The sequence below is a fragment of the Catharus ustulatus genome, chromosome 21 (assembly GCF_009819885.2).
Source record: "Catharus ustulatus isolate bCatUst1 chromosome 21, bCatUst1.pri.v2, whole genome shotgun sequence".
Lineage (NCBI taxonomy): Eukaryota > Metazoa > Chordata > Aves > Passeriformes > Turdidae > Catharus > Catharus ustulatus.
The window spans coordinates 2,815,936-2,838,845 of NC_046241.1; the positions used below are offsets into that span (position 1 = coordinate 2,815,936).

Consider the following 22,910-nt stretch of genomic DNA (forward strand, 5'->3'; position numbering starts at 1 on the left):
ATGAGTGAGGAGATGCATATTTTCATTCACTGACAGCTTCTGTATTCAGGAGCTATGATCCCTCACTGCCAGGCTTGCTTTAACTTCTCTGGAAACTGGTTGTGTGTATCAAAGTGGAGGAAAAGACAAGCTAAAAATCCTATTCAGAGACATGAGAGATTTATAGGGCCCAGGGGGGTGAGGATATCCCAGAGGAGGTTCCAAAGTCATAGGCAGGGTCAGCTGACTTATAAAAATAAATTTATCTTTGCTAAGGGAAGAAGAAAGGAAACCAAATTAATTTTGTGGGTTTTTTGTTTTTTTTTTTCCTTTTGATTTAGTTTACTTTTCTTTTTTTCCCTGAGTCATTAACAGCAAAAGGAATTTTTGTTTGCATCAATGTTCATCAAAACAGAAAGTGGGTATCTCAGCAGTGAATCATATCAGTTGTTCCTGACCTTTGGAAAGTGGCTGGTGTAATTTCAAGTCACCTGGTGGACAAGACAAAACCTCACTGATCTGCACCATCAGTTTCTGGTGATGTAAAGCAAGAAACAAATTACTGCTAAGGAATATTGGAGTGTGATCACACAAACTAAGCTCCATCAGTCACCAACTTCCACTAAGCTTGGATTATAAACCGGGTTTCTGGAGCCAGAAACTCAATCTATGACTAAATGTTTGCTGTGGAGAGTTTGCCAAGCTCGAGTAATAGAAAAATGTCAGTTGTGCAAGGGGAAGAACGCCAGTAATGGTGAGAACAGGCTTTCCTGGGATCCCAGAGCTGCAGGGAAAAGGGGAAGGACTGAACTGACCCCAGCTTTGGTAACATCTTGGTCCCTTCCCTCCCCACACTGTAAGAATGAAATTACAAATAAATGTCTGGGTTACTGCAGTTGATGGAATAAGAGGGCCTGAGATTCTTCTTTTATCTCACATTCTCTAAACATTCCAGGCAGCCAAAGAAGCTCGAACACCACCCATCCTCTGGGCTGCTCAAACATCTCAGCTCTCAGCTGAGGGCCAGTCTGAAACTGTCTTTGGGAAGGTCTGCACCAAAGTCTGGGCTTTGGAGAAGTCAGGAGTCCTGGCTTTCCAGGGAGTGCTGGTGTTGGAGCAGGATTCCCAGCCCAGTGTGGTCTGTGTCACTCAGGGACTGCCAAACTGGCAGGGCAGCACTTGAGGAAAACAAATCCTAATGAACTTTGCTATTTACCAGATTGGCAACTCCATTTCTGTTTTAATATTTAATGTGAAAAGGTCTGAGAGCCCCAGGGGAGAACAGAGGCTGAGCACTCTGCTTAGACAAAGTCTCTGTCCCAAAGAGCTTTATATTTAAATAGAAAAGATGGATAAATAATGACAAGGAAGACACTTGAAGGAAATGGCATAAAGTCCATAGCAGAATGCAGCACAGAAATATCCTGTAAATCCCATATCTTCTATGTCCTGCCCCAGAGTTTCAGCTGCCAGCCCAAGAGTCAATAATTTCATCATTTTTGCTGTTGTACCATGAATCTATTCCAGAGTTGTCATCGTGTGCCTGTGGTAAAGAAAAGCCTTGACTACAAGCTTTGACTGTTGGGTTTTTGGAAAGACTGGGTTAAAACACTTCTCCATAAAATAGAGTTAAGCAGATTTCCCCATGTCCTGAGCACAGGCACTGTGCCAGCAGTTTATGACCCTAAAAATCCCTCTGTTGGGGATTCTTCCCATGCTGTGCCTGGGTTTTAATCTGTGTTTGCACAGATTGCTTCGAGGAGCCCCTGGTGGGTCTGTGGGTTATGTGCTGCAGAGCCCAACAATCCCACCTGGAGCCAAGCCAGGGAACTTGTGCTTTTTTCTGGGACGCTCACAAAGTTCCTTGTTCACCCTAGGGATGAGGTGAGCTGGGAGATTTAAACCAAGCTGGTGCCTAGTGAAAGCAGGCTGCTGGTGTTCAGAGAAAGGGTCTGGGCAGCAGTGGGAGCTCGGGGAGCTGCTCACATTCCATTGTACCTCAAGACCCCCAGAACGTTTTCATTGGGAAGGAAGACGTCGTTCAGGAATTGGGGGTGGTTCAGTGTTACTGATATCTTGTCGTCTTTTTTCAGGTTTGCCAAGTGGAGCTGGAGCAAGGTTTTAAAAGTCTTGTCCTGGCAGGTTTCAGATGCACAAAATGTGGACAACATCTGCGTGTCCACCTTGTCGTTCACCAGGAGCTCGATCTTGAGGTCGATGGGGCTCTTGGAGCAGTTGGGGAAGTGGAAGTTCAAGTGGTAGAAGATGAAGTAGAGGCCTTCTTCCTTGACCACCAGCTGCTCACCATTGCAGTCCATGGCCTCACAGATCCCCTTCTCCACCAGGCTCAGCTTGGAGCTGTTCGCTGTGCTGGACACTGGCAGGAAAGCAAAGGGCTGTTAGCTCTGAGTCCCCTCAGCTCCTCCAGCCCTAGGACACTTCCAGCACTGTGTCCTGACCAAAGGAGACACCTGCTCAGAGGTTTCCTACCAGGGAAACTCCTGGAAAGGCATCTGGGAGCTCACACATGGAGGTGGGGCACTAAAAATTCTAAGGATTTACTCAGCCCTCGGGAAACCCAGGCAGAGAAATGCAGGGATGTTCGTGTCCATTATTTCCCCACTTGGCATTTGGAGGCGATTCACAGAGATGTACATTCATGTACTTTCCATATTCATGGAGATTGTACAATTCATGGAGAAGTACATTCCCTCTGTGTGTGTGCAGAAGGTAAATCTTTATTTCCTTTTATTTTTATTGAGTAAAAAAAAATATTCTAGGATCAAATAGGGGTTTGACAGCCACATTCCAGGAGAACTAAGGATTTTTTTTCCTATAAAATTCCCATTTGGACAAAAATGCTATTTGCCAGTAAACCCAGTGTGAATGACATGAGCAGCTTTTCAGACAGCTCTCAAATTTCCCTTTCCCAACCCTTTTCCCCCTCCCTGGACTCCCCACTGACCTCTCATGTAGGCAGCGGCTCTCTTGCCTGGGACACTCCATAGGGTCTTCACATAGTCTTCAAAGGTGTTCTCTGGAGAAAACAACAGATTAACTCATTGCTCCTGAGCACTTTGGGTTTTTTGGCACTGTAAAATGCAGCCAGCACTTGGTACCCCACTTGCAGCATGGTTCTGACTCCTTGGCTGAGAATATTTGATCTGCCCAGGGAATTCAGAGCAGTGTCACTCAACTGGTAAATCTATAACAACCTAAAGCTCCGGCAGATTGTAGCTCTCAGCCGTGAAAAATTAAATTCCTTACCCTGCTTCTTAAAAATAGGAGTGATGGTTTTAAATTAAAAGAGGCTGTGTTTGGAATAGATACAAGGAGGAATTACTGTGAGGGTGGGCAGGGCTGGCACAGGGTGCCCAGAGCAGCTGTGGCTGCCCCTGGATCCCTGGCAGTGCCCAAGGCCAGGTTGGACATTGGGGCTGGAGCAGCCTGGGACAGTGGGAGGGGTCCCTGCCATGGCAGGGTGGGATGGGATGAGCTGTAAGGTCCCTTCCAACCCAAACCAGGATGGGATTCTCTCATTCTATGAAACAGAAATTATGTGCAGGTAAGTTTAATTTAACCAAGATACTGTTGTGGTGCAATTACAGAAACCTTTTAAAAATTTAAGTGAGACATAGTTCTGAAAATGGCTCTTTGGATGCTTTTGGAATGTTGCTCTGTTCTCTCGGAGTTAAAACGTGGATTTCACCAGGTTGTTCATATAATCCTAGAGTGGTTTGGGTTGGAAGGGACTTTAAAGCTCATCCTGTCCCTGCTATTGGCAGGGACACCTCCCACTGTCCCAGGCTGTTCCCAGCCCCAGTGTCCAACCTGGCCTTGGACACTGCCAGGGATCCAGGGGCAGCCACAGCTGCTCTGGGAACAAGGGACTCGAAAGCTCCGAGCCCAGGGCAGCAGCCGTGTCCCGGGAATGCCCCAAATCCAAAGCGCCGGGACGGGGAGGAGCCGGGGCTGCCCCGCCAGAGCCGCGCGGGGACGGCTCCATCCCTCGGGAACGGAACGGCTCCATCCCTGGGGACACGGAACGGCTCCATCCCTCGGGAACGGCTCCATCCCTCGGGAACGGAACGGCTCCATCCCTCGGGAACGGCTCCATCCCTCGGGAACGGCTCCATCCCTCGGGAACGGAACGGCTCCATCCCTCGGGAACGGCTCCATCCCTCGGGAACGGAACGGCTCCATCCCTCGGGAACAGAACGGCTCCATCCCTCGGGAACGGAACGGCTCCATCCCTCGGGAACGGCTCCATCCCTCGGGAACGGAACGGCTCCATCCCTCGGGAACTGCCTATCCCACGGGATGCGGGAACTGCTCCATCCCATGGGATGCGGGAACTGCTGCATCCCACGGGATTTGCTCCATCCCACGGATCTGCTCCGTCCCACGGGATCTGCTCCATCCCATGGGATGCAGGAACTGCACCATCCCACGCGACGCGGAATCTGTTCCCTCCCACGGGATGCGGGAACTACTCCATCCCAGGAAACGCTGGGACAGGTCCCTCACGTGGGATGCGGGCACTGTTCCCTCCCACTGCCTCGGGACTGCTCCATCCGCGGCCGCAGGAATTGCTCCATCCACGGCCGCGGGGACGGCTCCATCCCACGGCCGTGCCCGGCACTGCAGGCGGCCGCAGCGCAGCGGAGAGCCGGGTCCCGTCCCTGCATCCCGAACCGCATCCCGCACCGCATCCCGGTGTCCCGGCACTGCATCCCGCACCGCATCCCGGTGTCGGGCACTGCATCCCGCACCGCATCTCGGTGTCCGGCACTGCATCCCGCACCGCATCCCGGTGTCCTGTCCCTGCATCCCGCACCGCATCCCGGTGTCCCATCCCTGCATCCCGCACCGCATCCCGCACCGCATCCCGGTGTCCCATCCCCCGCTTCCAGACACCGCATCCCTGTGATCCACTTCCTGCATCCCAGACCCTGCTCCCTGCTTCTCCCCCTTGCATTTCACCTCATTTTCCTCCATATTCCTGCCTTCCATCTCCTCTCTGTAAGTTTTTCCTCCTCTCACCGTACTGCATGTTCAGTTAATGGCACTGATGATCCATTCCTGGCAGTGCCCAAGGCCAGGCTGGATGAGGCTTGGAGCAGCCTGGGATAGTGGAAGGGGTCCCTGCCCATGGCAGGGAGTTGGAATAAGATGACATTTAAGGTCCTTTCAAACCCAAACCATTCTAGGATCCAGTCAATGATTCTGTGATTATTCTGTCTTTATTCTGTATGACACAGAACTGTCCCCTAGGTCCACAGGTGGATGGACACACAGACAAGGCATGGATTCAGGAACACAGTGCATATCCCAGTGCTGCAACCTGACAGCTGAATGGTTATTTCTCCTTGCATGAGCTCTCCTTTACATCTCCTGGCCCTGCTATGGCTGTGAAAGTCCACAAGAGCTCAGATGGCAAACTGGGAATTTTCTGTGTTTCATTCCACAGCTGAACACCAAGAATAAAGGAAGGAGTTTCAGTAAAGCCTTATCAAATTATAATCCTTCTCCCAGGGTACACAAAACTTCAAAGTTTTCCTGCTACTCAACTTATAAAACTGATATCACAGTCCCCAGCTCTACAAGGGTCTCTGAAGGACCAGTTAATGCACAAAACTAAATCCTACTAAAACTCAACATCAGATATTGTATGTCGTGATCCTCACACAACCCACTCTACTCTGGGCTGGAGCTTCCAGTTCTGGGGGAGTCTGGGCAGGGACAGGGACTGGGTGATCCTGTGAGTCCCTTCCAGCTCAGGATATTCTGTGCTTCCAGGATTCTACCAAGAGCTCTATTTGTATGCATAGTGGGATAAGGATCTTAAGTTTCACAGGGTTATGAAAACTGGGTTAATGATAAGAGATTTAAATCTCCAGATCCTTGCTGTATCTACATGACCTGATTTCTAAGGGGGTCTTCATAATGAAGATGGACAAATTAGGGAGAAGCTGGTCCCACACCCAAATTCCCCTGGGTGGAAGGGTTGGTGAGGTGTGTATTGCACCGTTTGCACTCTCTGTTGGAGACAGAGGCTGTGGATATCTTGAAAAAATTGTGATATTTCTCTGATTTCAGCAGTTTAAAGTCTTTTGTGGTGAGCAGGAGCTCACTGCTCTCCAAGAATGAGTAAGTCATGTACCAAAGTCCCTTCACCATTCTGGAAATCCCCAAAGAAAAGACAAAGCTTGCTTTCCTGGTTTTAGTCATGTCAGTCTAGTGTTTTAGTGAGGGCACAGGCACAGCAGAGATGTGGAGATGTGGCATAGGATGAGTGAAAACCCTTCTGGCCCTTATTTCAGCTGTTGTGGTGATAACAAGTGTATGGTGACACAATCAGCACCCCGAGCCTGCTCCCATTCCGTGTGTCCTGCAGGAAGGGGAGATCATTTACAGAAACTCAGTGGCATTTAGGGGGTTTACCCTCCAAAGGCTGAAAATCCCCTGCTGCACAAGCAGCCTTTGGAGGCTGCAGCCCTGCAAGCTCTGCCAAGCCAGGGCTGAGCCTGCCCAAAAACTGCCCCAAAACTGCCCAGAGCTGCCCAAAAACTGCCCAGAGCTGCCCCTCTGGCCAGGCCTGAACTGCTCAGGGTGTCCATGGCATCTCTAAAGATCTCCCCTCGCTGACCTGGCTGCACTTTGCATTTCCAGAGCTGCATTTAACATTTATTGGTGTCAGCAAGTTTGGTGTGTCTGCGTTTAAATTCGGTGACGTCAGCTGCATTAGTCAGAAGGGAAACTATGGAAAAAAAAATTGTTTTAGAGAGATAGGTCTGGTCCTCACTCAAGCTGCTGAGGCAGCTTGTAACTGTTTTCTACTTTTATTTCTCTAGCTAATTCTTTCATCTGAAACATTTCAGCTCAAGGCAAGAGAGGCTGAAATTACCAGAGCTTCAGCACTGACCGATGGATGTGCTCACATCACCTAATTGGCTTGGTGTAAATCAGAGGTAATCCCTCTGCCATCCGTGGGATTAGATGAGCTTAAAAATACTGCAAGGAGGGGGAAAGACAAAGCTACATTTGGGGCTAAGGACAAGGAGAGCACACAGGTTTCACTCTGTGCTGTGAGGCACGGGCACTGCAGATCTGCTGCAAGGAAAGCTGCTGGTAAGGAAGGGGTCTCAGGGGGAAGCACTAAAAAGATATCAGGAGATCACTTATTTTTGTCTTTTTGACCCCTTTTAGGATGGGCATCCAGAGGGTGCAGCCCTGAGGAAAAGAGCCTGGCTGTTTCCAGGAGCTCCATGCAGCTTTTCACCACTGAGCCAAAGGGGCTGTGAAAGGGAAATGGGAGTGGGAAATGGGACTGGGAAATGGGAGTGGGAAATAGGACTGGGAAATGGGAGTGGGAAATAAGACTGGGAAATGGGACTGGGAATTGGGAGTGGGAAATGGATCTCAGAGAAGCTGCAATTTCACTGAGCCCCCAGGATTTCCCCCTGAGGTGCAAAATGAACCCCTGAGGTTTTCTCAGACCATCAACACCTTGTCCAGGCAGGATGAAGCCAAGGGACACGCTCAGGGACAAAAGGACACATGGGCTGCTCCAGACAGGTCCAAGAGGATGTGACTGTGCTGGGGAAAGTTCTGTGCTGGCTGTGGCTGCCTCAGTTTCCCCACCTCTGAGGTGGGTCTGACAGGAGCACCAGCAAAGGGCACTGAAACCATGAGCTGAAAGTGGCTCTGTCAGCAGGGAAGGTGCTGCTCCCCAGACATGGAAAGCCCCTCGAGTGGGGCTCCTGAGGCTTGTCCTGGTCCCAGCCACCCCCTGGTGACATTCCACTGCCATGGGGACATTCCACTGCCTCCTCTGGCTGGGGGCTGAGTGTGGGCAGGCACAGGAGCAGGGCAAAACCCTGGATTGTTTTATGAAGTAAAGAAGTAAAAGCAGGCAACAAACAGCTTTTGATTCCTCTGTAACCCCCATGGATTTAAATGCTTATGGAATTAGGTGAGGTGATGTCACACATCTCTGTCAGCAAGCCAGAGTTAGCAGAATTTGCCTCATTTTATTTCTCAGCAGCCATCCCCTGAAGTCCCTATAGCTAATTTTTACTCTCTCCTGCCAGGTGAGTGCCCTGCAAACAGCAGCCAAAGGGCTGGCCCAGCCTGTGAAGCTGTGACAAGTGGCTGCTGGGTGACATCCCCTCCTGTCACACACACTGAGAGCCTTTGGTCCTCGAGAGCCCCAGGACTGCTGCTCTGATCTGGAGGGGACTGAACTCAGCTGCCAAATTTCCTCCCAAAACCAGAAATTAAAGAAATATCCCTTTTTTCCTCACCAAATTTAGGAAGAGCCTCTTATGAATTCCTCACTGCACACCTGAGTACTGCCAAACCTGTGGAATTTTAGGTCAAAACTCTTCAAATCTCTGCTTGCTTGTCAGTGCAGCAAAGCTCACATAATGTTATGAATTATTCATATATATATATGTGTGTGTGTGTGAATACATATATATTTATATATTTTCACATATAGCTTGTGTTTTACATACTGGAGAGAGGGAAGACCCAACACTGAGCATTCTGAGCAATCCCCCCATATGTGATGAACTCAGCCTGCAGCCCACACTGGATGTGTGGTGCATTTCCCCAGATTCTGGCCTGGAGGAGGTCTCTGCACTCTTTCTGGCATTTGCAAGCCCAGGCTTGCCCAGATTTTTAAAGCTGAGAATCTCCTCTCAGTTTTCTCCATTTTCAAGCTCACAAACTCCATCTCCTCTGCCCTGGGTGGACACACCTCAGGCAGGGTCACGTTTATGGCACACAGACACCTCCCTGGACTGAGGCTGAGAAGGGCGAAACCTTCATGGCCCAAGTGGGAAATATCTATTTCTGAGGAGCCCACTGCTGTGGGGTTGGTGTCCAATGCCCTGAAATGTCAGCACAGAACCACTGAGGTTGGAAAAGACCTCCCAGACCATCAAATCCAGCCTGGTCCCCACCTTGTCCCCAGCCCAGAGCGCTCAGTGCCACCTCCATCCTTCCTGGGACACCTGCAGGGGTGGGCACTGCAAACCTCTCTAGGCAGTTCCAATCCCTGCCCACCCTTTCCATGGGGAAATTCCTGCTGGTGCCCACCCTGCCCTCCCCTGTCCAGCCTGAGGCCGTTCCCTCTCTCCCTGTCCCTGTTCCTGGAGCAGATCCCAAATCCCCCCCTGGTGTCCCCTCCTGTCAGGGACTTGTGCAGAGCCAGAATTTCCCCCTGAGCCTCCTTTTTCTCCAGGCTGAGCCCCTTTCCAGCTCCCTTAGCTGTTTCTCATAGTGTTTGGATCAGATTTAGTTGCAGAAGGCCAAACTGTCCTCTGAGGGTTTGCTGCAAATCTGAAAAGGCTCCTTGGCTCATTGGCTTCAGCCTGATTTTCTCTATAGTAGCAGGTTTGTGACTGTCACCTGTATAATATTAATTTATCGGAGCCAGATTTTTATTTGGGAACCTATTTCCCATTGAAACTTAGGGTGGGGTGCTGGATTTCTTTTCCTGGTCTGTCCAGTGCCAGAGAAAAATACCTATAAATAGTGTGTGTGTGTGTGTGTGTGTGTGTGTGTGTTCATTTGTTCTTTGATACCAAATCTTTGCAGCTCAAATAACAAGAAAAGCCATCAGGCCAGGATTACACAATTCCCAGGGAAATGAGGCTCGGAGAGGCCAGCAAGGAGATGATGAGGGCTGCACCTTTCCATCATCAATTTGTCTGTGAGTTCATTTTCCCCTCTACAAAATGAACATAACAATGCCCCTCAGATCCTCACTAATACATGATTTGTTATTTGTGACACGGGGATGAGTTTCTGCAGAGAAATGCTTCCACAGAAAGGACATTTCCCAAGCACTTAGTTTGTGATGGATTTAATTCCTTCCCCTGTTGCTCAGGTACTGCACCAACAGAGGATTTGAGGAGGCTGATCCCATTTTTCACACAAACATTTAATGAGCTGACATTGCAGTGCTCCCAGCCTGTGCCTGTGGATCCCTGCAGCCCATCCATTGGGGCTGACAGCTGAGTCAGGGCTGGAAAACTCCCATAAATCTGCTTTAGTGCCCACTGGTGTTTAGCTAACAATAGAACATAATCTCATTGGAGATGTAAATTAAATCATTGCATTTTCCTGCTTTAATAAGACACAATTGATTCAGTGTTGTGGCTGGGTCTGGGCTGCTGCCTGTTGGGAAATCTCTGCCTGAGTGACCTCAGCACAGGATTGTTGTCACAGGATCATGGAATGGTTTGGACTGGGAGGGACCTTAAAGCTCATCCATGGGCAGGGACACCTTCCCCTATCCCAGGGCGCTCCAAGCCCTGTCCAAGCTGGCCTTGGACACTTGCAGGGATGGGGCTGTGTCCCCCAGAGCACCCCGAGGTGCTGGCAGTGGCACAGGGCTGTGGCCAGGCTGAGCACCAGCTGGGCAATGCTGGTTTTTCTCTCCCTTGCCCATTTTAACAATGCAGGAGCCCTGGTTCACGGGTACAAACCACACCCAGTTTCCACCTGGGAGGCAGAATGGATCCAAATGTAAATCCACAGCAGCTCCAGCCTCAGCACAGTTCCCTTCCTGAACGTTTCTGCTGCTCCTGTCTCTGGGTAGGACCTGGCACAGTTGCCACAGGTCCCTGTTTGGTTGCCAGCAGGCAGCAGCTGACAGAGCTCCTTGTGAGGGGTCCTCAGTACATACCCACTGGGTATATTAATTAATAAGCTCTGCTTTATGCAATTTAAGAGGAAAATAAAAGGCCCTGACATTTTGCTCACACTTGAATGCTCTGTTAGCCTCCAATAGGGACTGATGGGCACTGAGGGGAGAGCATTTGAATCTCCCACAACCATCAGTAGCTCTTCCTGATGTGGGCTCTCACTGTCAGCCTCCCTTTTGTCCTTCACTAATGGCATCAACTCAGATTGAGCAGCAGAATTCAGAAATTCTGAGCACGAGGATGCCTGGGGTTGATATGGACCTAAAGACAGAAATGTTCTGGCTGATGAAACAGCATCCTGGCCATTCCTGGAGAGAGCACATGGCTCCTACCTGGCACCTGCAGCTGCTGGTGAGGAGAAAAAACATCTGCACAAGCTGCTTGAGCTGAAATAAAATCATATATATATATATATATGATTTTCTTTCATATAACTGTAACTATATAACTATAACTATAACTGTAAATATAAATATACAGTAAATTCAAATATAAATATAACTACAAATGGACTTTTTGACCAGTGACATCTCTCTCCCTGCCCTGGGAATGCCCCTACCCCTTGTGCTTTGCTTTGAAAAATGCTGACCTAGAGGTACAACCTCTGTGGCTCCTGCTCTGTGGATCATAAGGCTCCATACCTTCAGATCCTGCTCTATTCCTGAGCCTCCTCAGATACAAAATAAAACACAAAAATACTTGAGAAAGACATAAGAAGATTTAAGGGAATGCTTAGGTTGCTAGAGAAAAGCAGTGTGTGTGTTTAGGGTGCCTTAGGGAGAGCCTTAGGAGAAATGAAAATTCCTCCAGGTTATAGGAATTTTAAAACTTAAAAAAAAGCGATGGCCAGGCAAGATGTGAAGCTTTCAGGAAGGACATGGTGGCACTCAGGGACTGCTTTGGAAGCTGTGGGCTATGAAACAAACCCAGTATGGGAGTCGTGGATCCAAAAGTTACCCAAAATGGAGTAAGGGGTGCCCAAATGCTGCAGAAATGCAGCGCAGAAAAGGTGCTTGTGGGACTGGGACTCTCCAGACCTTGGGCTCATCTTAAAATCCTGGAAGCACAGAATATCCTGAACTGGAGGGACCCACAGGATCACCCAGCCCAGCCCCTGTCCCTGCCCAGCCCCCCCAACAATCCCAGCCTGTCCATCCCTGGCAGCGCTGTCCAAACGCTCCTGGAGCTCTGGCAGCCTCGGGGCCGTGCCCATTCCCTGGGGAGCCTGGGCAGTGCCAGCACCCTCTGGGGGAAGAACCTTTCCCTGAGCTCCACCTGAGCCTGCCCTGGCCCAGCTCCAGCCGTTCCCTGGCTCCTGTCCCTGGCCCAGAGCAGAGCCCGGAGCTGCCCCTGGGGAGGAGCTGCAGCCCCCGGGGAGCTCTGCCCTGAGTGTGCTCCAGCTGAGCCATCCCAGTGCCCTGAGTGTGCTCCAGCTGAGCCATCCCAGTGCCCCCAGTGTGCTCCAGCTGAGCCATCCCAGTGCCCTGAGTGTGCTCCAGCTGAGCCATCCCAGTGCCCCCAGTGTGCTCCAGCTGAGCCATCCCAGTGCCCCCAGTGTGCTCCAGCTGAGCCATCCCAGTGCCCCCAGTGTGCTCCAGCTGAGCCATCCCAGTGCCCTGAGTGTGCTCCAGCTGAGCCATCCCAGTGCCCTGAGTGTGCTCCAGCTGAGCCATCCCAGTGCCCTGAGTGTGCTCCAGCTGAGCCATCCCAGTGCCCCCAGTGTGCTCCAGCTGAGCCATCCCAGTGCCCTGAGTGTGCTCCAGCTGAGCCATCCCAGTGCCCCCAGTGTGCTCCAGCTGAGCCATCCCAGTGCCCCCAGTGTGCTCCAGATGAACAATTGCAGTTTCCTTCAGGCTCCCATTCTGCTCCACCTCTAGATGAACACAGGGTTTCAATGGCATCTCCTGCCCTTTGGGACTGGGCATGAACTTACATTTGAAGGAGTCCATTATTGGTGCTGAGAGCTGTGTGAGGCAGTGCCAGTGACATGAACAGTGCTCCTGATTTTTGCTAAGGCCAGGCAGAATCTTGGTAATTGTCTCTGTTAGATTTTTTTTAATTTCAGGCTCCCTGGGCTCACACTCTGCCTGTTTCAATTCCTTGCTCTGTGCCTTTTGCTGCTGGTCTCCCTTTGTCCATTCTCGACCCACCCATTCCTTTCTCCCTTCTCCCCTCAAACCAGGAGCTGTTTTGGAATATGTGGAACACATTTTCACCCCTCCCTCATGAAGACGAGGACTTTACACACATTTGCAAGAGTCAGCATTTAAAATAAAACCTTAAAATCAGAGTGATGTTCACATCTCCTGGCAAAAAGCTCTTTTGAACAGACACTCTAGGGCACATTCAGAAATTCTTGTTATTTCCTCGGCCATGCACTGGCTCCTGAAGTAATTTGAAAGCTTTTTTCTCATTTTCATTTTTTTTTTCTCACTACTTTGGCTCTTGACCAGGAGGAGCCTTTATTGAAAATGTTAAGATGTGCACAACTGACTTATTTGTGACCCTGGGCAATATTTGCATTACAGATATGACAAATTGTCTGTATTGTTTAGGTGTCTTACCTGTCCTGATGGGTTTTTTGATGCCCTCCATGGCAGGATCATCTACCTGAAAAAGAAGAAAGAGATGGATTATTCTGGAAATAGGAAATACCAATTTCATGTGCAACTGTGAATCTGAAACGTTTCTGGGTTGTTTCTTTCTAACATAGAAAATCAACATTTCTGACACAGCCAGATTCTCTCAGTGCAGTAAGAAAATTATGTGGGGCTGTTTCAAAAGCACAAGTCCTAAAAATCCCTCTCTGTGGTTTGCAAGGCTTGGAGAGAGTGGGACAGAGTGGGACTGGAGAACCTGGAGAGCCAAGTGCCTGGAAAGATCATTAAAACTGCAGAGCCCAGACAGGTCTGAGCATTACAGTGATGCCCTGCCTCACCTCTCCTCCTACTTCTTGCTGAGCTGTAAAACCAAGGGTGGAAATGGCACAGGGAACTGTCCTCAATCAGCATGGCATGAGAAATTCCCAGAAAAGCAGCTCCAGGGTGACATGCAGCAGGATTGCTCTGATGCCACCCAGAGTACCTGGCAGCTCATAAATAAATGTCCAGCAATGCCCTCGAGGGGCAAGATGTTCTCCCAAGAGCTGAGGAGAGCACTGGGACCTCGCTGTCACATCCCTTCACTCTCACTCTGGCTGGTCCCACAGGGATTTCATGACAGGATTGGGTTTTGCTCAGGCTGGGCTCAACCAGCTCCTCTTACCTGGCTGCAAATTACCTGGGTTAATTGTGCAGGCTAATCAGGCCAGGTCCAGCTTAGCACATTGGTGTCTGGAGTTGGGAGGGATCCATTAGTATCATTAAGTCCTTCTCCCTGCTCCTCACTTACCTAAAATTAAACCATAGGACCTAAAACCTTTCCCAGCTGCTCCTTGAGCCCTGTCAGACTCAGTGCCCTGAGCACTTCCCTGAGCCTGTTCAGGATGTCCAGCAAGGAGAAATTTGGGAAGTTCTACCAGCTTTAAGAAAGCATTTGATGTCTCCTGGGAGAAATTAAGCACTGCTGTGGTGGGAAAGCTTCATCCTTAGTGGTGCTCCAGCATAAACACCTCCTTTCTGTGTGTGAAGTGGATAAACAGGTGCTGTGGGGAGAAGGAAAGTGGTTGGGCAGGGAGAGAAGCTGTGCTGGGTCTGTTTGTGGTACTTAATGTTCTTATCTTAAATGTTTAAGAAGGTTTTTAATTAGATTTTGGCTTCATGTGGCCATGCTTTGAACAACTGAAGTGTGGAGCTGCAGCTGCTCCCAGCAAAGAGCTGTTATCCTTTGGTCTGGTGCCAAATGCTGTGTCCTGCAGGGGTGGCAGAGCTGCTCCCAGGGGGACTGGGCACTGACAGGGTCATGGCTGGACTCACTGGTCCTCGGGCTCTTTCCCAACTGAAATGATCCTGTGATTCTCTGGGAATTTGGAGATCTGTAACTTGTTCATTTTCTCTCCCCACAGCAGGGGAAGGCATGGCAGAGTCACCTGTTGAGCCAGGTGTCACCTCCAGGTGACCTGACCTGAGCAGGGAGGTGCTGGGCAGCAGGAGAACAGGAACCCAGAGATGTAATTTGAAATAAAAAAGGTATTTCCAAGCTTTTTATCCCTGACACAACATCCTCCCTTGGGAGCTGTCATTGATCTCATCCCATACCACCAAATGTTAAACTGAGCAGGGTTTGGCTGAAAACACCCCCAGGAATCTCTGCCAGGACCTCTCAGCCCCTTCCTTTGCCTCTGCCCTGGGCTGTTGTCACACACACACTCAGGGCACAGGAAAATGTTGCTGTTCAATGCAATATCTGAACATTCCTGCTCTCTGTGGAGAATTCAGGATATTTTAGGTGACAGAAAAATGATGTTCTGCCCCCAGTGAGATTGCACTCAATGAAATCAGCAGCCAGGGAGATGTTTGCCTTGCTGGTGGCTCAGAGCCTGCTCTGAACTCAGGGCATAAAAGTGAAATCAAAATGGACTCAAGGCATTGTGTTCTCACCTGGGAAGGCTCCCAGCGAGTAAAACCAGCACATACCAAAGCAATTTATTATAGTGACAATTGAGTAGATGCTGAAATAAACCTTTAGGAATTCCTTTGAAATATTACTGGTATTGTTTCTTTCTTTTCCAGCAGCAAGAATATTGCTTGTAATGCTGTCATTTGGAATGCAAAGAGGCACAGAGGACGAGCCCAAACAGATTAAATTCTACAGTGCCAGCTCAGAAAAAAATTCAAGACAACAAATTTCACTCTGTCTGGAGTGATCTGAGGGCTGGTGATGAAGTAGCTCTGTCTTTACTCAGCAAGCAGAATAATTTGAGTTTGCTTTATTAGAGAAAATGATAATCAGGTGCCAGTGAAAGTGATTTATTTCTTTGTTCCCTTAATCATTTTACAAGAAAATTTCTCAAGCTGAGGCAGAAAAAGAGTCATTCTCAAATCCTGGGTGACAGCAGTGAACATTCACTGAACCAGACACCTCTGATCACTGTGAGGGTGGGCAGGGCTGGCACAGGGTGCCCAGAGCAGCTGTGGCTGCCCCTGGATCCCTGGCAGTGCCCAAGGCCAGGGTGGACATTGGGGCTGGAGCAGCCTGGGACAGTGGGAGGTGTCCCTGCCATGGCACTGGATGAGATTTAGGGTCCCTTCCAACCCAAACCAGGCTGGAATTCTGTGAAGTCTTTATCTTCCCCCAAACCCCACCATGGGTCTGGGCTCAGGGTAACCGGGGCTCCCCAAGAGCATCTCCACAGTGCAGCTCTGGGGGGAAGAGCTCTTTGGTCCCCTGCCCTCAAAGGAAATTCTTCATTTTGAAGAGAATCCCCAAGGCTCTCCCCTGTTTCTGCTCAGCCTGGAACCAGCAAGATTTCAGCAGGAATTTCCCCATGGAAAGGGGGTCAGGCTTTGGCAGGGGCTGCCCAGGGAGGGTTGGATCCCCATTCCTGGAGGTGCCCAAGGAAGGGCTGGAGTGTGCTGGGTTGGGGACAAGGTGGGGACCAGGCACAGCTGGGGCTCCATGGGCTGGGAGTGAACCTCAGTGATGCTGGGATTTATTCTATGCCCTGCTCTGGCTGGGGAAGGTGGGGGCAGCTCCTCCTGAGGGACCAAGAGCAAAGGTTGAAGCTGGACATGAAAAGCCCAGAAAGCAGAGCATGTCCCCATGTGATAACGAGCCTCACAGGAAACAGAGCCCGGGGTGAAAATCATGTTTTTCTGTGCTGACCAAAGGTGTGAAAGTGTCACTTCCAGACAGCAGGTGACTGTCACTGCACAGAACACCCACAGCAAGAGCTGGGCCGGGCCAGTTTTCTCCTAAAATGCATCAGTGGGTTTCCTGTAGTGCTCAACGTGTGGGAAATCTGCTTCTAGGGGAATTCTCAGTATTTTGGTTTTATTTTATTTTAAAAAATGTATTTGATTTTCCTGTCTGTCAGGGTTGCCACAAGAGGGGGCCAACAGGCCCCGAGTGGGGCACCTGGGGCCGAAATGACTTTTAAGGAGACATAAAACCCGAATAAATAGTGCAGGATTGTGCTGGGTGCTGTATGAGTCATTCACAAATCTGCTGCTAAAGGTTCTTAACAGCCTTAAAGAGCAGATCAGCAAACAGAAAAAACCTGCTCTGACCTTTAGCATTTGCCACACTGGTAGTATTTCCCGCTCAATTTAGAGGTTCAATATATGAAGTCTACAAAATCCAGAGCAGTGATGGACTAACCCAGATCATGGGCTCAGGATTTGTAAATGGGAGGCCCAGGTGTCTGATGGACCTTCCTGTACAGCACTAGACATTGTACAAGGGGGTCTGTGTGCCTTAAAATGACATTTTCCAGCCCTTGCTGTCCCCTTCTCTGTCACTGGTTTCACTTCTCTGTACACACCAACATCTCCAGAGATGTGTGCATACACATACAGCCAGCAGTGAATACAGCAGGCAGAAGGGTGGAGGATTTAACACACTTGTAAATAGTGCTAAGAAGAAAAATGATGGCTCAAGACTATTCTCATTCCAGAGGAAAATTGAGTCACTTGGGAAAGATCGACAATGGCCTGGAGCCAAGTGGTCCTGCAGATGAGAGCTGAAGAAATGAACTGACTTCAGCACTGCAAATAGCTCCAAAAAAACCAGAGTTTAGCTCTAAAATAGACCCTTCCCAGATATGGGACTAATGTGCTGTGCTACCCTTCTTAAAAACAAGTTGTAAAGGAAATTTCTTGGGGTGCTGGAAAGTGGGGAGGTGTGATAATGTTCGAGGTGCTGTAGGATTCAGAGAAGCAGCTTTGAATCATAGTTGCCTTTTTCATTTAGCCTTTCATGTTGTGTTTCTCTTCTTTGGAGCACTCAGATTGTGGGGGTTGCAAATGCCTGGTTTCTGCAGAGTTTGATTTTCCTTTTCCAGTCTGCCTTCTTTCAAGTTAAATTAGGCAATTATGAATTCATCAAAAGGCAGCCCGTGATGGGGGCAGGGAGGGGCAGTGGGATCTTGTCACCACAAACCTCTCAGTGCTGTGGCACACAAGGGTCCAACCCCTGTGACCCTCAAACACCCCCTGGAACACAGGGAAATAAAAGCTTCTCTCTCAGTTCAGCATCAGGAGGGTGTGAAGTTGCCCCTGAACTCAAGCACCACTCACAGTCCAGCTGATAACATCTGGAGAGAAAACCTGATCGTCCCAAGGAGATGGCCACACAAAATGTTGGTTCTTTTGTCACAGTTATAAAGAAAATAGTGAAGTCAGCTGGTGATGCTCTGATCCCTGCAGCAGGTCAGCATCCACAGGGCTCCAAGGATTCCCCATCAGTGCTGGAGATGCTCAGCCCAACCACAGCTGACTCCCAAAAGACTCTGTGCCCAGCTTTGTGTGGCTGAACAGAGGACCTGTAAAGCTTCACAGACTGGATTTTACCCATGAGAAAACCTGTCAGCCTTTCCTGAGAATGTAACCCTGCAGTGGTGGAAAGCAGCTTATTCCCTTGAGAAAGGATCCTGAGACTGACTGCTAACAGCACCTGTGTAAACTATCTGGATTTGGAGAGAAGATGGGCACTGGCACATGGACACCTCTGGTGTCACCTCTGGTGACCTGACAGTCCAGCAGGGTAACAACTGCTCACTGACTGACCAGAAACAGGCACAATGTGTTTGTAAAACTCTGTCTGATGGCTTGTGGAAATAAAGCCAGCACCAGAAGAGTGTGTCCCATGTCCCTAAGCGAGGCCACAGTGGCACAGCCTCACTCTGACAGCACAGCACAAGAACTGAGCTGGTTTTGGAGCCAGCCTGGAGCTCCCTGTGGAACCTGGCCCACAGAACCAGCACTTGTTCTCTGCTCTGGGGCTTCAGGACCAGGCACAGATGGGGATGACTGCTCTGCTCCTGAACTCCCTGAGAGCCCAACACAGTCTGTGTTTTACTGCCAGGTTCTCCTCAGAGCATAAAATTGCTGCTTGATTTTATTTGTTCCTCACACCCCTCAGCTTCATATTTCCTCCTTCAGCCAAGCTCGTTTTCAAAGCAGCTGCAATGGTGTCATTACTCTTTTAAGTCAAAACCTTGGCTCTTTCAGCTATCTTGTTCCTCTGGCAACTCCTGCAACTGCTTTATCCTGATGGAGAGGTGATTTAATGCTTGCTTCCATAATCAGTACAAATGAAAGCCTCATTATACACCAAAGCTGTGGCAAGTCTGTAATTACCTAGACTGTTATTTTAAAGATCTCCCCTGATATCCCACTCTATTTCTCACTTAAAAAGCCCCATGTCTCATGTTAACTGTCCTCAGAGTGCTTCTCTTTTGGGAGAACACTGATTACAGGTAAATGATTCCTCTTCTGAAGGAGTATCAGTCAAGCCTTCCTGGTTTAATTTCTGGGTAATGTGCATACATGGGCACACAAATTGCACAGGGTAAATTTAGCAAGAGAAAATACTGAGTCAAAGGATCATATTTTGTTTTCCATGGCCAGTTCCTCCAGCAGTCCTGCACTGGAGCTTTCCTTCTATGAACAGTAGTGGGGGTACCTCAGCACTTTGATTTTTGCAATAAGATTTCAGAGCCCATAAAACTTCTAACCTGGCATTTTACCTTGGTGAAGTTGATGGCAATGCACCTACAAGGTCAGAAATTCACTTTTTATCCTCACAACCATCCATCTCTGCTCTGGCTGTCACTGGTTCCCCATCAACTCCTGATCCATTCCAGAGCAATTTTTTATTTTAAGAAGTTAAAGTGACTGTTGGTAGAAGGAAAAGTTGTTTGTGTGTGACCTTGTGTCCCTGATATCTTTTCTACAATTCTTTTTGTGCACTAAAAATCCCACCCAGGGCAGGACTGAGGGGACAGGGGGCACGAGGGAGCTGCTGGGTCCCCACCAGTGCCCAGGACAGCTCAGCCTCACCACATCAGCAGGCAGCACCACAGGGTGTCACACAGAGCTGGCATGTCCCCTGCTCGACCCATTCCAGATCACACACACCAAACCCTCTCAAACACTGACTGCTCTCCAGAGAACCAGCAGGAGACACACACCAAACCAGGCGGGACAGAGGCTGCTGGGCACCTCGGGTCAGGAGTGCTCTCTCAATTCACAGAGTAGGAATTGAGTGCCAAGAATAAATGTTGTCTATGGAGGAAGATCCTCTTTTTCTGGAGTTCTTTGATCTGTGTTTAATTTTTCCCTTAATTCGTGTGTGTGGATTTATGATGGTGGTAGGATCTGTTCTTCTGACAACAGAATGGGGAAGGGAGAAGAGAGGAGAAGAGAGGAGAAGAGAGGAGAAGAGAGGAGAAGAGAGGAGAAGAGAGGAGAAGAGAGGAGAAGAGAGGAGAAGAGAGGAGAAGAGAGGAGAAGAGAGGAGAAGAGAGGAGAAGAGAAGAGAAGAGAAGAGAAGAGAAGAGAAGAGAAGAGAAGAGAAGAGAAGAGAAGAGAAGAGAAGAGAAGAGAAGAGAAGAGAAGAGAAGAGAAGAGAAGAGAAGAGAAGAGAAGAGGAGAGGAGAATCAATCTCTTACCGTCCTCTGGACGACCAGGACCATGATGGCAGCCAAGGCAAAGACGAGCAATGCACCCAGGATGGCGATGATAAAATACAAACAGACTTTGTTAGTGGCTCCAAGCCTGTTGGTAACAGTGTCTTCATTCACATTCATGGCTGATTCACGCGAGTCCTTCACCTGAGAAAGTGTTTGCTCTTGCCCCTGGCACATTCTTATATAGCTCTCCAGGCACTGTTCTGTGTGTCCCCTCGGTCGGGTTCAAGTTGCAGCCCATGTCTGCTCCTGGCAGGATTTTCCCCCTTCATCCTGGCTCATGTGATCTGGAAAAAAAACTTCATCACTTGCAGTGCAGAGAGAGAGGGCCCCGGGGGCGTGCGGCAGGACGCAGCTGTGAGCAGGGGAAGCAGCTTCATTCATGCTGTCGCTCCGGGACTTCTCCGTCCTCAGCCGAGCCCTCTGATGTCACAAGGTGAACACACAGCACCATCCCCCGCCCCGGCCCTGTGAAACGGGCACATATGCAAATCCTCTTTCATTTTATACCGCGTGCGGCTGCAGCCGGGTCCCGGCTCTGCCTTCCTGCCCTGCACCGAGGGCTCCTGCAGGGAGAGAGCTCCGGAGCTCGGCACCGCCAGCGACCCGGGCAGCCCGAGCACGGCATCACCGGGATGGGATGGCATGGGATGGGATAATGGGATGGGATGGGATGGGATAATGGGATGGGATGGGATAATGGGGTGGGATGGGATGGGATAATGGGATGGGATGGACAGGGCAGCCCAAGCACGGCATGGGATGGGATGGGATGGGATGGGATGGGATGGGATGGGATGGGATGGCATGGCATGGCATGGGATGGCATGGCATGGGATGGGATAGCATGGCATGGGATGGGGTAATGGGATGGGATAATGGGATGGCATGGCATGGCATGGGATGGACAGGGCAGCCCGAGCACGACATCACGGCTGGGATGGGATGGGATGGGACGGGATGGGATGGGATGGGATGGGATAATGGGATGGGATGGGATGGACAGGGCAGCCCAAGCACGGCATGGGATGGGATGGGATGGGATGGGATGGGATGGGACGGGACGGGATGGGACGGGACGGGATGGGATGGACAGGGCAGCCTGAGCACGGCATCACCGGCCAGGCAGGGATGGGATGGGATAATGGGATGGAGCAGGGCAGCCCGAGCACAGCATCACCGGCCAAGCAGGCACGGAGGGAATGGACCCGCTCAGCCCTGCGCTGCTGTGTGCCCACCTCAAGGGCTGGCAGCACTTTTGGGCACCTCAGCAGGAAAAGGACATGGGACACAGATTATGGCCAGGGGAGGGCAACCAAGGTAGCAAAAAAGGCACCAAGGGCAGCGCTTGTGAGGGACATGGAGGTTTGTTCAGGCTGGAGAAGAGATGGTTGAGGAGGGGATCTCATAGCAATCCACAGCAGCAGCAGGAGTTGCTGGTCCCTTCTCACAGCACAGCAGGAAAGGGAGGGGACTGCTCCAGGACAAGGTCAGAGTGGACATTATGGGAAGGCTCTTCCTGAGAGGGTGGTGATCTCTGGAATAGGTTCCCCACAGCACTAACCCTGTCCAAGGGTACAGAAACCTCTGGATGGTTGGTCCTCCTCTCCTCTTGTGTTTAGGCACTCCTAGGAGGAGCAGGGAGTTGGACTCAATCCTTATGGATCCCTTCCAGCTCAAGATATTCTGTCATCCTATGACTACGCTTGTCTGTGGAGGCCTGGAGATATTTGGGTGAGATTTTCATTGAAGAGTTTCACAGAAATGTGTCAGAAATACATCTGTGCTGCAGATGTGCTGCAGGGTGCAAGTTGTGGGCAGAAAGGGAGCGGTGACACCGAAGCAGCTGAATGCAGAGTTTGGGATGTGCCCACAGAGGGTGTCTGCAATCCCAGTTTATCTGCAGTCAGGGAATTCCTGTCCTGGCCTGGAACCATCATCCTGACTGTGCAGAGAACCCAGTGAGAATTATCTGGGAACATTCTCACTCTATTCGAGTATTAAAGGACCCTGTGTGTTTTCTGTGGGATGACTCCTGACTTTCTGGCCTGTCAGAAATTTTTGCTCCCTAAATTTGCCCTAAACCAAGACACCAAATCAAAACACACCTGAGTTTTTCTGGCAATGTTCCCAGCTGGATGTATGTCCCCTTTTGAATCACATCCATTCAAGCCAGTTAATTTATTTACCAGGAAAAGAAATCCTGGGTTATTTGTCTCAGCTAATCCCAATTTGATATTACAAGGACATCAGAGAGGGCAAAGAGGATCTTACCAGTGCCAGCTCAGCACCTTGCCTTCAGTAGAGAGCAACATGGAATTCCTTGGGACAAATATCACAACAGAAAAAACAGGTATTTATCGCATGCAATTCTCCAGTTTCCTCTGATTTGGGCTCGTGGCCTCCCAGATAAAAGGTAGAACTTTTCAATTTTAATCCAATTGTTCTTTACACCCCTGACATAGCAGAGTTGGGGCATTTTCCTATCAGTACCACTGTCTTTAGTAAAATCACTGGAGCACAGCACTACAGAGGCTTCTACAGATTTGCAAAGCAGTCTTTTTCAGTGTCCCATATCACCATGGGAACAGGCACAACCTGTTTTAACCAGAGACAAAGGGATGAGGAAATGGCCTCACTTGGT

The 22,910-nt window shown here is 49.8% G+C and overlaps 1 protein-coding gene across 1 annotated transcript; it reads right to left on the reverse strand.

Moving 5' to 3' along the window:
- Positions 1-1,440: 1,440 nt before the first annotated feature.
- Positions 1,441-20,488, reverse strand: LOC117005737 (tumor necrosis factor ligand superfamily member 8-like). The gene is made up of 4 exons (XM_033077759.1): positions 20,249-20,488; positions 13,262-13,307; positions 2,945-3,016; positions 1,441-2,356 (listed from the first exon to the last, which is right to left on the reverse strand). The coding sequence occupies exons 1-4, from the start codon at positions 20,441-20,443 to the stop codon at positions 1,962-1,964; spliced, it is 708 nt and encodes a 235-aa protein (XP_032933650.1). The 5' UTR covers positions 20,444-20,488; the 3' UTR covers positions 1,441-1,961.
- Between the last annotated feature and the right edge of the window lie 2,422 nt (positions 20,489-22,910).